Source organism: Channa argus, chromosome 8 (genome assembly GCF_033026475.1).
Source record: "Channa argus isolate prfri chromosome 8, Channa argus male v1.0, whole genome shotgun sequence".
In the NCBI taxonomy this organism is placed as follows: domain Eukaryota; kingdom Metazoa; phylum Chordata; class Actinopteri; order Anabantiformes; family Channidae; genus Channa; species Channa argus.
This window is the reverse complement of record NC_090204.1, coordinates 11,162,931-11,177,218: the sequence shown is the minus strand read 5'-3', so window position 1 is coordinate 11,177,218 and position 14,288 is coordinate 11,162,931. Positions and strand designations below refer to the sequence as shown.

Genomic DNA, 14,288 nt, shown 5'->3' with positions numbered 1-14,288 from the left:
AAGTGATGATGGACTAAACCTGGTCAGGATTTCGCGGTTTGGTTGCTGTGACACTAAGCGTAGCACCGCGCCCTGCTTTCTAGGAGAGTATAACCTCATTTCCCTCTCCTCTCTTACCCTGCATTGCCTTCTGTGTGATTTGCTTTGACAGAATGGCCCGGTTTGGAGACGACGTGCCGGGCTTGTTGAGCTCAGGGGATGGAGGGTCCGAGCGTAATCGGAACCGCGATGGGGCGGCGGTGTCCACAGGTGGCATCTCCCCAGCCTTCAAGCAGACCAAAGCACAGCGTGCCCGCACCATGGCCTTGTACAACCCCATCCCGGTGAGGGAGAACTGCTTCACCGTTAATAGGTCCCTTTTCATCTTCGGGGAAGACAACGTGGTCAGGAAGTACGCCAAGAAGATTATAGAGTGGCCATATCCTTTTCTGATAATGTATGAAGTATACAAGCACACTCATCTAGTAGATGCAAGAAGTCTTGGAAAAGTACGTTACAAAAGGTGGGTAAAGTGTGTTTAAAAAAAGCCATACAGATATATATTTTTTCATAATCTGTTTATGTCCTAGAAATTGAATATAGTTTTCTTTACATAAGTGTACACACACTTTCACAGTCAGTTTATTTTAGGTATTTTGCCCCCAGTTTCTCTTTCAATAAGAATCACAAGAGAGTTTCAGCACCATAAAATCAACCACCACATACAAAGCCACGTAATCTGAGTTTAGTATGAAAAGAGCTTGAGTGATTACTGTGAGTGCTACTTTTCTGTTTTATTAGTATTGATAGAATACAGGTCATTCCAATACCGCGCTGTGCAACAGGAAATTTAATATGACATGATAAAGCAGCCACTGGCACAATTCTACTTTATTTTCAAAGTGGATAAGCATACAGAATACACTAATCAGGCATAACATTATGACCACCTGTGCAATTTAAAGCAATGAATTCTTTTAATTCTTTTCTTTTTAAGGTTAACGGGACAGCTACCGTATTGAATTGCATTAAATTGCACAGGTGGCCACAATGTTATGCCTGATCGGTGGATATCACTGTATGTCTGACACATTCTACAATACATCTAGGCAAGGAGGACGGGTTTCTCTGTTTAATAAAATTTTCATCAACAAAATGGATAATTGCTTTATTCTTTTGATATTTTTATGCACAAATGTTAAACTCGTTTTGGTTGCATGTTTTTATCAGTGTAAAGTGATTGTCTCTAGGGGTTTCAGGACTGTTAATTGGACAAAATAAAAGATTTGAGGACAGCTCTTTTTACTTCGACAGACTGTACAATTTTATGTAGACACTATTTGCCTGAATACTTTTAAAATTAAAGTTGCTTTATCCAAATTTGTTTTGCATAACAATTTTTAAATTGTACAACTTTTACAATTCTTATTTTTGCAGTTACATTAATGATTATTTGGTTGCTTTTTCAAACTAAATAACTCAATATTACTGAGAAGGCAGAGATGGTTCTTCCTCTGCCTGTTGCTGAGTAGCATGACTACATGCTAATGTCCATTGGTCCTGTGTTTGAGCTACTGCTGTGCAGCTCACCAGGTGTCCAGGCCAGGTGTGGCCTCTTCACTGCTATTGTTCTGCATTCAATAGCTTCCTGACTGACTGACTGGCCTATGGCTCATTTTGAATACCCAGCAAATAGAATAGTGTGATTCTATTGTTGATCACAGTCTATTGTTGTTTTCTCTCCATCCACCCAGCGGAATAAATATAGAATGGGATGAATTTCAATCAGAAGCTGAAGAAAAAGATGTGAACTGTGTGTGTGTGTTGTGTTGAAGAATACAGTTGCCATTAGATCATATTATGTGTACTGTAGTGACCAGTAGGAAAGCTGCCAGACAGAATAACCTACAGGTTAATGTGCTGTTGTGAAGGGAGTGTCTCATTACACCTAATGAGCTCCACTGTATCTGATTAACAAACATTAACAGAAATTATATGTAATGATGTCTGACTGCTGTGTCAGGTGCTATTACAACTAGTTATTACTCATTATATTATATTGTTTGCTAATATGGTTTTGAAGGAAGAGATGCTGATCTGAGGGATGCTGAGCTCTGGCCAATATCCACTGTCTGTGATGAGTGGGTTAGTCCAAATATGTGAGTCATGTTTAGACTGAAGATTCACACTCAGCAAATGCACAAGTAAATACAAATGTATTCAGTTTATATATATGTCTGTATGTATGAATATGTGTATATATATATATATATATGTGTGTGTCTGTATGTATGAATATATATATATATATCTGTATGTATGAATATGTATGTATATATATATATATATATGTCTGTATGTATGAATATGTATATATATGTATAAAGAAATAACAATATCCTTATTGACAGTATGCATACACAAATCTTTTAGGAATGTGAAAGTTAGCAAAGTGTAAAAGGTCTCCATTATAAATAGACCTAAAAGAGAAAGCATACATTTCAAAAAAGGTGCAGAAATATTATGAGCAATTATATTTTGTAAAAGACAGTAATGTTATTGCTTGTTGAGACTCAGAAAAGAAAATCAATAGCATTCTACACAGAAAGCATTTGAACTACATTTTTCAGTTGTCGTTATGCACATCTAATGCAACATATGCTTCTATTTCAATCAATCTGTCTGTCTGCACAGACTGCATAACACCTTTTATCTAAACACATCCATTCTTCCATTCATTATCTTTAACCACTTATGCTGTTCAGGGTTGCAGAGGGCTGGAGCGTATCTCAGCTGTCATTGGGCAAGAGGCGTGGTACCCCTTGGACAGGTCTCTAGTCTATCTCAGAGAAATAGACAGACAGACAACCATTCACACATACGGGAAATTTAGTCACTAATTAGCCTAACATGCGTGTCTTTGGAATGGAGTATCTGGAGGAAACCCACGCAAGCACAAGAAGAACATGCAAACTGCACACAGAAAGGCAGGCAGATTCAAATCAGTGACCTTCTAGTGGTGAGGCGCCAGCACCACCCACTCCACTACTGTGCTGCCCCGTCTAAACACAACAAGCGCCCTTTTTTACAGCTCATTTCTGTGCTCTCGAAAACTCTGCTAACATTTGGTCATGTTACAGTTTCTGGGAAGACAGTTTTATGCACTATATGTTAAATGTTAAGCTGGAACTAATAGTCAATTAGTGTACATTAGCATAAAGGAAATAGTGGGGGCCTGGTGGATTAGTGGTAAAACATTGGGTTGGTACTCTCAACTTTTTCCATCACTTATACACACTTTACAGTTGAGGTTTACATGTACATAAATTATTATAGTAAATACAAATGATGGACAGTCTATAAGCAATCTGTATGACTTCGGTTATGAACACCCTTATATGTAAATTTATAATCTCAGCCTTTACCTCACACTTATAAACCCAATATTTTATGAGTCCTAAAGGTTTTAAAGGTGAGGAGTTGGTGCTTTTGTTGCACACAGCAGTATGCCGCATATCCTTAAAATATTTGTTGGACGAGACTTTTGAACATGTTTCATTCCTGTTACAAGTTCTCACAGTTCTGCTATTAGAAGCTGTAACAGACATATTTCACAATATCTGGCAATCGCCAAAGAAAATGATCAAGAAAATGTTCAGCTGTCAATTGCAGTCCTCCAAAAATTGGTCCTCACAAAAAATAGCAAACAGAACAAGAACAGAAATACAAGAGCACACACATGCACACACACAATCTCTGCAGGACATCTCCCTTAAAGGTCAAACTTGTGTTTGGTGCACAACTTGCCACTGTCACCTTTTTTTCTTCTGAGTGCTCGATTGACAACAGATCATTAATTCAGGAATTTCAGAAATCCTGGTGGGATGTGTAACACTGCCACCATAGTGGTGTGTGGGAGATTGTTTTCATACTTGTGTGCTTAAATACTTTCTTAGTATACACTTCTAATTCAAACGTATAGGAGTAAGGGGTGATTAAGTATGTGTGCACGTGTATGTGTTAGTGTGCCAGCCCACAGCTCTGATGCTGCAGTTAATTGAGGCTGATTGAGGCCTGGCAGAGGAAGAAAAAGGCTTCATTAATGAAGCACATAGCAAGACTTTACTGTGCAGGCCTGGTGAGGACTGGCAGCTGCTCCTCCTGTCTGATCCCCACTGGGATCCCCTGCAGTGGGAAGTTTCCCATTGAGAAGGTACACATTTTAATAATTGATAGTTGGATTTAATGGAGTTTGTTTCATCGTGGCACACGTGACCACGTGAGATTAAGCTGTGCTTGCTGGTTATCAGATTTAGTCTTGTGGTATGAAACTTTCTTTTAGGTACTTGACAGAAAATGTCCCTGCATTCTATTTTCATAACTGTTTTAGAGACACGCTGGAGGTCTCAGTACAAAGACTTTAAACACAGAATGGAAATTCTTTGAATATGCCTCTGGAGTCAACTTAAACTTGAGAAAGACCATTAATTCCCGGTAAATTGCAGCCTTGCGTGAAGAATTGAAATAGAAAATTACTAAGGAAATGACCCTTGTGTTCCGAGTGAAGTTATGACCCTTCTCCCAATTATTTCAAGTTACAAAAACACATTACAATGTGTTTCTTCCTTCTTCATTTGTTTAACCCTTTAATGGGCATTGTAACCACATGGGTGACCTTTTTTTGCCGCTATTTTCCTGTAGTGAAAACTCTGGTAACCTACCTTTGTCCTCTTTCACCTCAATGAGTAGTGTATTTAACATCGATTATATCCACGGGGTGGCAACGCTGTTAAGAAATAGTATTATCTGAAAGCTGTTGAAAAAAAGTGACTTGGTGCTGTGCCGCTCCTCAGAAATGATATGGAATACGTTTGAAAGAAATATTTTTAAATGTTTTTAAACGCTCGGTTGAGCTGCCACCGTAAGGATGCAGTTTAAGCTGCCTCGCTCCAGCCTAATTTCTCTTGTACCCATTTTCTAACAATTGCTAGTCATTCAATTTGTAAGCTACACAGACATAAATATATCATAATGTTTGCCTAAGTATAAACACATGTACACGCGAATCCTGATGTATATGTGTAAATATCTAAGCTGTGTCTTTTATACTTTTTGAGATAGAGCTGTCTGAAGCCACCCATGCAGTTTTGGATTGCAGATTAGCACCATTCATTGAATTGGTGAGCACTGTTGTTGAACAAATGATCATCAAAAAACTACTCAGAGTATGTATGCTAATCTATGTGATGACATTCATCGATTCATACCTATAACACTAAGAGGACAAGTCAGCCAGCAGGTTGCCTTGCATATAATTGCCCAAAATTACCTTAAATTGGCAGCTCAACCAGCTGGTTGACTTGTATACCTGCTTCCTGATTGGGTAATATGACAAATAAAACCTGAAATAATGCTAAATGAAGAGGAAGCAACAAAATTTCTCTATGAAGTATTTTTTTGCAAATGTATTTCTTGGAATATCTTTGGAATATAAAGGGTTAACGAGAGCAGATTTATAGAGCAATTTTAGCTGGACAATATTCTGCTAACAGAAAATTCATTTAACCAACCCTGAAACAGACAATGCATGAGGTATCTTCAACCCTCCTGCTGTGTTTAGCTCAAGGCCACTATGGCCACATATTCACCTCGTTTTATAAGTCACCGTGACTCAAGTGGTTTACTTGCTGTGTTGCTGAACTACTGCATTTTATCCTCATGATTGACCTGGCTCGAGCAGACCTCTGAGATGTTAAACTGAAGATAGATTGAGCTATGTTTGATGGAGCAGTCAGTTAAATCCATTCCGTTGACAGTGTCTAGATCCAGTCAGTTTCCTTTCTTGATAGGGATTTAAGTTGTAGTGTATCAGTGTTTTCATTCCACTGGCTTAAATAGAGTTAATTTGACTCTAATAGTGATTAAACTCCTGGATTTCCTCTGAGTGTACATGAGTATTCTCAAGCACACACACACACTCACACACACACACAAAGATAATTAACAGGTTTCCAATAAGACTGGCTCAGATGGCCATAATTCCTTTTGATTTTCACTTCTATGTAGCAATAATCACAGGGGCTTGGATCCAATCTGGGCTTGAGTGTATTCACAGATGCACAGGGCATCACACTCTGTCTCCATGTCTATTTTTACACACATGTTTGAGGAATTGAGGCAGATTGCCAGTGTCATGATGACTCACAGCTCACGAGATGCCTCGCTGATAAAGCTCGTAGATGATCCATGATCCACGTAAACACAAGCACAGAGGAGGGAGGATGGTTTTCATTAATGACATTGAGTGTATCTTAGGGTGAACTCAACATTAAAATTCACATGTATTGCATTGAGAGTATTTAATTGAAATGTCTGGGGAAGTCAAGGAACACCAGATATGCAGTATCACAGGGGAGCTTTGTATCATTTGGGTCTCTGGGGTGAATATGTTAACACACTTCTCTAATTACAGAATACAGTGCATCCAGAAAATATTCCCAGCCTAATTTTTTCCACATTTTGTTATGTTACAGCCTTAGTTCAAAATGGATCAAATTCATTATTTAAAATCTTTATATATAAAAAAAATACATGTACATAAGTATTCGAGACCTTTGCTTAATAGCTTGTTGAAGCACCTTTAGGACCAATTACAGCCTCAAGTCTTTTTGGGTATGATGCTACAAGCTTGGCACACCTATTTTTGGGCAATTTCTCCCATTCTTCTTTGCAGTACCTCTTAAGCTCCATCAGGTTGGATGGGGCGCGTCGGTGCGCAGCCATTTGCAGATCTTAAGGACATTCACAGAGTTGTCCCATAGCCACTCCTTTGTTATCTTGGCTGTGTTCTTAGGGTCGTTATCCTGTTGAAAGATGAACCATCTGAGGTCCAAATGCTCAATTAAAAACAACGGATAAAATTACTATGTATGAAGAGGATTGGTTGTTGTGATAAATCAAAGGACTACCAACGCCAATTTGTTTGGCGGGCAACTCTACTGTTGCGGTTCATACTTTCTGCTCACATAGTGTAGTTTACACTCCTAACAGGCAGCTATTTTCAGCAAAAATGCTTTAAAATATCCACTGTACAATACCTGCCCTGCACCAAGTGGCAGACAACCACAGTTAGTTGGTGAACCTGGTGAAGTAATTAGCAGCTCCAGAAGCAAATATTTCCCTCAGGAGTTAGTGGAAAATTTATCAGTTTACCAAAATCAGTCCAGATGTTGCTCTGTGTCTGCTGGATGTGTAAATGGGCAAAGGTTGTTTTATATCAGCTGAAAACTTCCATTATGGTTTAAAACACTGTAGACGACTAGGGTCTTTATAATAAAACACGTACAAGACACATTATAATAGCAAAACAATATGAGGTAAAATCGAAGATAAAAAATGTGAAAATCTAATTGTGATCTGATTTTTAGAAAATATTTTTAAACATTTTGTTTATAAAATATTTAATGCACATCAAAGTCCAAAAAAATATTTTCTGACTGATGCCTTTCACAATGCTTTTGTTACATAAATGTAATTAATATGACATATTTGAACCTTCACAATCTGTCATGTAGCATTTATAATCAGCCTGGTAGCCTCAGTGTGTGTGCATGTGAGACACTTCAGCTTCGCAGTTCGCAGCATTGACTTTTCGCTTGAAGAGAAGCCTGTTGCCATGGATACCTTGTTCTTCTGTCTTTCCATCTTAATTTTCTCTCCATTCAACCCCCCACCCCCCATCCCCACCCACCTTCCTGTTAGTTGTGTGTCTTTAGGGGCCATAGGGTGTGGTGTGTGATGCTTAAGTGATGCTAGGACATTAAATGAAAAGATAGAATTTACTCCCCAAAAAGAACAAAACAAACTTGAAATCAGTCTCTTACCTTCAAACAGACAGTTTGACATTAAGCCACTTTTTCTGTTAGTTTTCATGTTCATCTTCTACTCGTTACTAATGGCTATAATGGTTACGTTTTTCCAAAATCTCTCACCAATTAACTTGCAACCATTGAGTCAATCTGTTGTGCAGCTTTGTTTTAAGTTAGAAGCCCCGTGGGCTGGTGGGAGTACCATTGTGTTTGCACTGTTTATTTAGCTTCTTGTTGCTCACATGTACCTGAGTAACCCTACTGGGTACAGCTGCCAGGGCAACATCGATCTGTCCAGTGTCAGTCGTATTTGGTCTCATTGCCTCCTCCTCACCCACCTGTTTCACAACATTCCAGCTCTGCATATAACCATCATCTTCTTCTTCACCCTTTGTCCCCCTTATCACTTGTCATTCTTCGTTGTTGTCTCTTTCTCTCTGCCTCCCCCTTTCTATCCCCCTTCCTTAACTGTGTCCTCTCTGCAGATTTAAGCTCTTACCCTTCCTACCTCTTCTGAACATCACCAGGAGAGAGGGGGCTTCCCACTCAGAGCATTAGATAAAGAGCACAGTGCTAGCTTAGCTCAACCGCAGAGCGACAGGAGTTGAACCAACAACCAGCACAGATCCAACAGAGCAGGCTATAAAGCTTGTTGTAAGGGTGAACCTGTTTAAAGGATCACAGCTCAGGCCCGCCTACTCATCCCTCCATAATAAGCCTTCTCTTGGCCCAGTGTGTTTGTGTTTGTGTGTTGCTGTCGGTTGCAGCTGACCTCAGATAAAGTGCAGCGTGTGTGTGGTTGTGTGTATGGCCCAAGGGTTTTATAGCATGACAGGTTAATTCTGTTTTATACAGAGGAATTAATGTTAGCCTGTCTATCTCTGCTTACATGGCAATGTAATTGCAGTGCTGCTGGGCTTCATTTGCTGCAATTAACCAAATATTTTTTCCTGGGTCCTGTACTGTGTGTGAACCTTAATCTGCCTAAAACAATAGATGCTAGCAATGTTGTGGATATCATATTATAACTGTAAGTGTGGTTAACTACTAGAAACCTGTTGGTTTATTTTTGTATGTTTTCCTTTCTTTGAATAGTCCATGTTTATACTTTGAGAAAGATGTCGACATTATTCTATTTGTTGGATTGTTGGAAAAAAACTAATTCCTCCACTAAAGCCACAGCTTAAAATGGCAATGTTTGCTATAGTCTATTTTCTAAAATGTTACGACACATTTGTTAAATGTATTATCTGTGTGTTAAGTAGGAATGAATGTGCTTAGGACAAAGAGACAAGAGTAGTGCTGAAAGACATCTAATGTATGTAATTACGTTGCTAGACACAAAAAGTTAGTTTCTTAACTTCATCGTTCACTCCATTTGAATACATGATCCTCGCCACAATCATTGCCAACTGCATTGTCCTGGCTCTGGAGCAGCACCTTCCCGGAGAAGACAAAACACCCATGTCCAAGAGACTGGTGAGATACTCACACATGAAAACATCTGCGCACACCCTTTACAATCTTTGCCAATTTGCTAAAAGTAACAAATACTAAAAGGCATTAAGAATCCATGGCATGACAGGTGCATGTACAGTGCTTCGTCACATGTCTCACTGCACTCTTGCTTTGCACAAACAGGAGAAGACCGAGCCCTACTTCATCGGAATGTTCTGTTTTGAGGCCGGAATCAAGATCATTGCCCTGGGCTTTGTATTTCATAAAGGCTCCTACCTCAGAAACGGCTGGAATGTCATGGACTTTATTGTGGTCCTCAGTGGGTGAGTTGGACAGTGTGTGCGTGTGTTTGGATGCAGATCAGTGACAGAAATCTATGATGTGAAGGATGTGCTGATCATGGGCATTCAAAACACACAGCGCTCTTGTACTCCTTTTTAATCATTGTTTTTTTTATATTTAACTTTAACCTGTTGCTTTGTAAGAAACACATTCGAATAACCTGAACACAAAAGCTGTTGTGAACTGATGCCACAAACATTTATGGACAGAGGTCATTACCACTTGTGAACAATAGCTACACTTTGTGAACTTATAATACATTAATTACACTGTAGTTAAAAGCTTGTGGGGGTCTTGTGTTTACCACTTCTGTGTTTTGTCAGGAAAAGGTGTTTTATTAAAAGGCCTTTGAAAGCAGTTACACTCTAAAGAGAGGTAGGTAGACGCAGTAGACACAGGAAATGTTTATAGTTTCAAAAGAGGAACCTGATGAGACTGCAGATTAACCTCAAGACCTCTCTGTCAAACACACATACAAATGAAATATTAATTATTTTAAACGCATGAGTACAAAGGGTGGCAGATAAGGGCTCTTATAGGATTATTCATGATTCTGGTTGTTTAATTATTTATGGGTTGAGCTCAGGCTTCTTAAGGATATTCTACTCGCTGTTGGATAGAAGGAAGAGGAAGACAGGGGGGTGGTATAAAGGCAAGTATAGAGAACAGTATGGCCAGAGAGACTCCTGACTCCCTGGCCTATTGATCAGTCAATGTTTCATTTATGTGAGAACACCCAGCATGCAGCAAGTTGCTATACAACTAAAATTAGAAGCTTAATTAAAACACAGTAAGACAGACATGTGTTAATACATTGTTCTAATTACACCTTTAGGAATAGGGACAGAGGGTAAAAACTGTGGAGGCTCTCCCATGGGTGACAGATGCAGTAATCTTTACCTTCCAGTGAGCTCTGTTTATTGAAAAACATGTGCTTATTGATATGTTGTAGTCTTTTAGTTCAGAGATCAGTGTTAGCTGAAGCTACCATCATGTGACTTACCCCAAACAATACAGTGTAAAGACATTTGCATACTTTCCACAACTGCTGCGGATGCATACACATTTTCCTCTAGATGTTTCTGGACTATAATCGGGTAATAATACACAAAAATATAAAACAGGGAAGACACTGGCTGAGCTGCCTATTGTGAGATAGGAAGATGTGGTTGATCTGGACGAAACAGCCTTCCAGTTCTCATTTTATTAATATTCAGCATGATGAAGTGAGCTGTAGATAGATCCCCCTCTAAATTATCATTCTGGCCACAGCAAAGATAAATTAATGAAAATGTTCTTGCTCTTTCTCACTGTCTCTCTCTATTTCTTTGTATCAAACACACATTCACAATCACAGACTGTTACTCACCTGTAGACCATCACTTGAGGTTTGCAACCAAATTAGAGAGTTATGAGATCTGTTAATAATACTATGAGTTACCAGTGCTAATTTATCAGTCAGTATTTAGGTCGTCTATGTAGACAGGAAGGGTTGCCAATTGCTTCAAATCCGCTACACTCGGACCTATTTACACAATATTCAGGCAACAATTTATCATCTTTAAGATATTGGTAATTTATGAATATACAATATTTATATATAATAGAATAGAATAGAATAGAAACTTATTGTATTCCAGCACCCACTTTACACAATCTGATAATTCCTGGCATGAAGTTGAAACAAAAATAATTCTGATACATGTTGTACCATGTAACATACATGTACTTAATAAACCAAGCATTTAAATGTGGTATAAAGGGTATTGATTATGTGTAAAAGATCTGCTACATATTCAAAAATTTAAAATGATATTGACGAAGTGAGATGTAGGTGGAATGATAAGATGTTTCATGTCGAATTACACCACTCCACACTAATTTAGCATGAAATAGTTTTGCCTAAAGTAAATTAACTTAATCCTCATGTTAAAAAGATGAAATGGGAAAATAATATATATTGGAAACCTTAAAGTCAGGCACTTGTGAGAGTGACTTGACACTAAAAAAGGCTTATGTAAGAGTTCTCCTAGTAGCTCTGTTTGCTGCCGAAGTCTTAGAGGTGGCTGTGGTGGTAATTTCAAACAGTCTAGAGGTGTCTACAGACAGGGTGCATCATACATACAGGGGCCTTTGAATCAAGTAAAACGGCAACTTCTTTTGCCAATAATACTTCACTATATAGTAGAGGCAAATCGCATACAATGTATATTTAGCTTAATATGTACTGAGTACTTTAATGTGTACTTAGAACTCTCTTCACTTGCCACAGCAGACTAATTCTTTTCTTGAAACAAAGCTAAGACAGAAATAAAGTAAATATGGCTCTGATGCTATGTCAGTTGTAATGCCTTAAGTAAACTGAAGGTCTCTAGAAAACAGTGCATGGCGCTCACAAACCTGTCTTCTCAAACTGTATATGCCACTGTGCATAAGAGACAGACATATCAATAGTAAAATTGGCCTATGGAAAACAAAATAGAAATACAATATATCATTATATTAGATAAGATAAAGTGCAAACATGTAGGAATACAACTATAGATCAGAGAAGCTGTTGATGTGTCTACTTCAAAGATTAATAAAGGTGTATCAGTCAATGAAAATACACTAGAGGTGTGAAGTGGCATTTGATGGCCTCTTGCACAGGTGAAGCTTGTTCACCTACTCCAGCTTTATTAGTATTACCTCTATGATTTAATGCAGTTTAATATGTCTGGTATGTGGGACTTTTATTGTTCAGTTTTAGCTGACAATGAGAGGTATTGATTCACCTCATATGCGGAGCTGACTTTGGAGGTTCATTAGATACAGACTCAGACTACTGTATTAAAAAAAAAATTGCCAGTGGAGTTGTTAGCTCAAACTACACAGCATGTGAGCCTCTCCTCAGTGGATACCCCTGACTCACTCAACATTATATGTGAACATGTGTAATTATGGAAGCATTTGCTAACAGTGTTAATGCTAGAGGCCATGATTACCTCAGCAAGCTGCCTTGGTGTTTCACGATGGCCTGTATTACTCAGGGAGTGAGTGGGAGGGAGGTATGAAAAAACAGATGGCATTTGTTGTTTCCTTAAAGGCTGAGATCGTGTGGTTGAGTTGCGACTGAAATTAAAATAGATGGAGAAAAGCGGGTCTTCTCTGGCTATCACACACTCTGCTAAAATTGCAAGATATGGAGCAGAGAGCACACAAGTTAACCAGGAAAAAAAAACATAACAGACGTAGGTAAAGGATAGAAAGGAAAGACAAAGACAATGAAGAGATAGAGCAAGAGGAAATAAGAAGGATGCCTCTATGCGTAATTGTACGTACTAATTGGCACCTTGGCAGTCTCATTTGCTGGCAAGCCCTCCATTAGACTGGCAGGAGTTGGCAGAGGGAGACGCCCACCAAGGGATTGTGTCACCACTATGTGCCAGACACTCAGGGTGGATGGGAGAGATGGAGTTAGCTCAGAGGGAGTTGATGAGAGTAAAGACGAGGACAGTGGAGAAAAGAGCATTCCCACTCCACATGGCTGTTTCTTTCGGGATCATTTTAAGGATGGACATTTCTGCTAAATCTGTCGACAAGACGGTTGAGCCAATTTTCTTCTTCACTTTGGATATTGGAGATTATTGTAGTGTGACGTCAACTGAGTGCTTAAAAAACAAACAGCAGAGAATTAATAACAAGTGGGATTCTTTATTTGAAAGGAGAAGAGAGGATGAAAAGGGAGTTTATTCTTTTCCAAGTTTATAAAAGATGAGGGAATTAGAGAGGAGGGAAGAGGATTCAGTGGAGAGTAGATGGTACACAAAACCTTCAATCTAGGATGTTCGATATCGTAGCTGTAGCTGTTTGTAACTGAATATACAAATGTTTATTTAACATGCTATAATTGCAGAACCTGAGAAGACATTTTATTCCAAAATATTACGAAAAAAGTTTTACATTGTTTTTTTGGGATTTAAAAAAAACGTCCAGAGCCTAGTAACTACAGGAAGTAACAGCTGAGGCATAAAGTGAGTTACAACATGCAAAAAGTGCCCCCAGGTGGGCTGAAAAGGAGAATGATTATATGGTTAGTATCTTAAACTACCAGACCACCAGACCACGATAGTCTAACTTTTTTAAGAGAGATAAATAAATGAATAAACATTTTAATTTACAAAGTATTTTTCTAATCTGTCTCTAAAATTGCTCTAACTAAACATGTGAATTTCAGTGTGAATGGTTGTTTGTCTGTCTGTGTTTCTCTGTGTTGGTTCTCAGATAGATTTGCAAACTGTCCTGGATGTAGCCCTGCCTCTGGGCCAATGACAGCTGGGACAGGCTCCAGCCCCACTGCAACCCTAAACAGGACAAACAGTTAAAGAAAAATGAATGGATTCTCTTAATTTAATGCCCCAGGACAAGTTACATGCCCTCATTTTACTTGGATATATTGTCTATGGGCAGCTGTTATGAAACTTTGGATATTTAATTTTGCTTCGTATCTTGTCATGTGTCAACAATAACAATAGTACTGTAGGATTGTCTGAGTGTGAATAAACAGAGCAACTCCTTTGCTGTATGAGAAGCTGCATCCACCTGTCCCTTTTCCTTACTGGGTGCCCGAACTGTTTTCTATTAATAGTCAAAACTATTTCT

General features: G+C 38.7%; 1 protein-coding gene across 7 annotated transcripts in view; it reads left to right on the top strand.

Annotated features, from left to right (window-relative positions):
* LOC137131682 (voltage-dependent R-type calcium channel subunit alpha-1E) overlaps window positions 1-14,288 on the top strand; it is a 93,181-nt gene that overhangs the window by 33,784 nt on the left and 45,109 nt on the right. For all 7 annotated transcript variants that reach the window (XM_067513292.1, XM_067513290.1, XM_067513291.1 and 4 more), the window contains exons 3-5: window positions 152-418; window positions 9,221-9,326; window positions 9,489-9,628. In XM_067513292.1, the coding sequence (XP_067369393.1) occupies window positions 152-418; window positions 9,221-9,326; window positions 9,489-9,628 (513 nt within the window). The remainder of the gene's footprint in view (window positions 1-151; window positions 419-9,220; window positions 9,327-9,488; window positions 9,629-14,288) is intronic.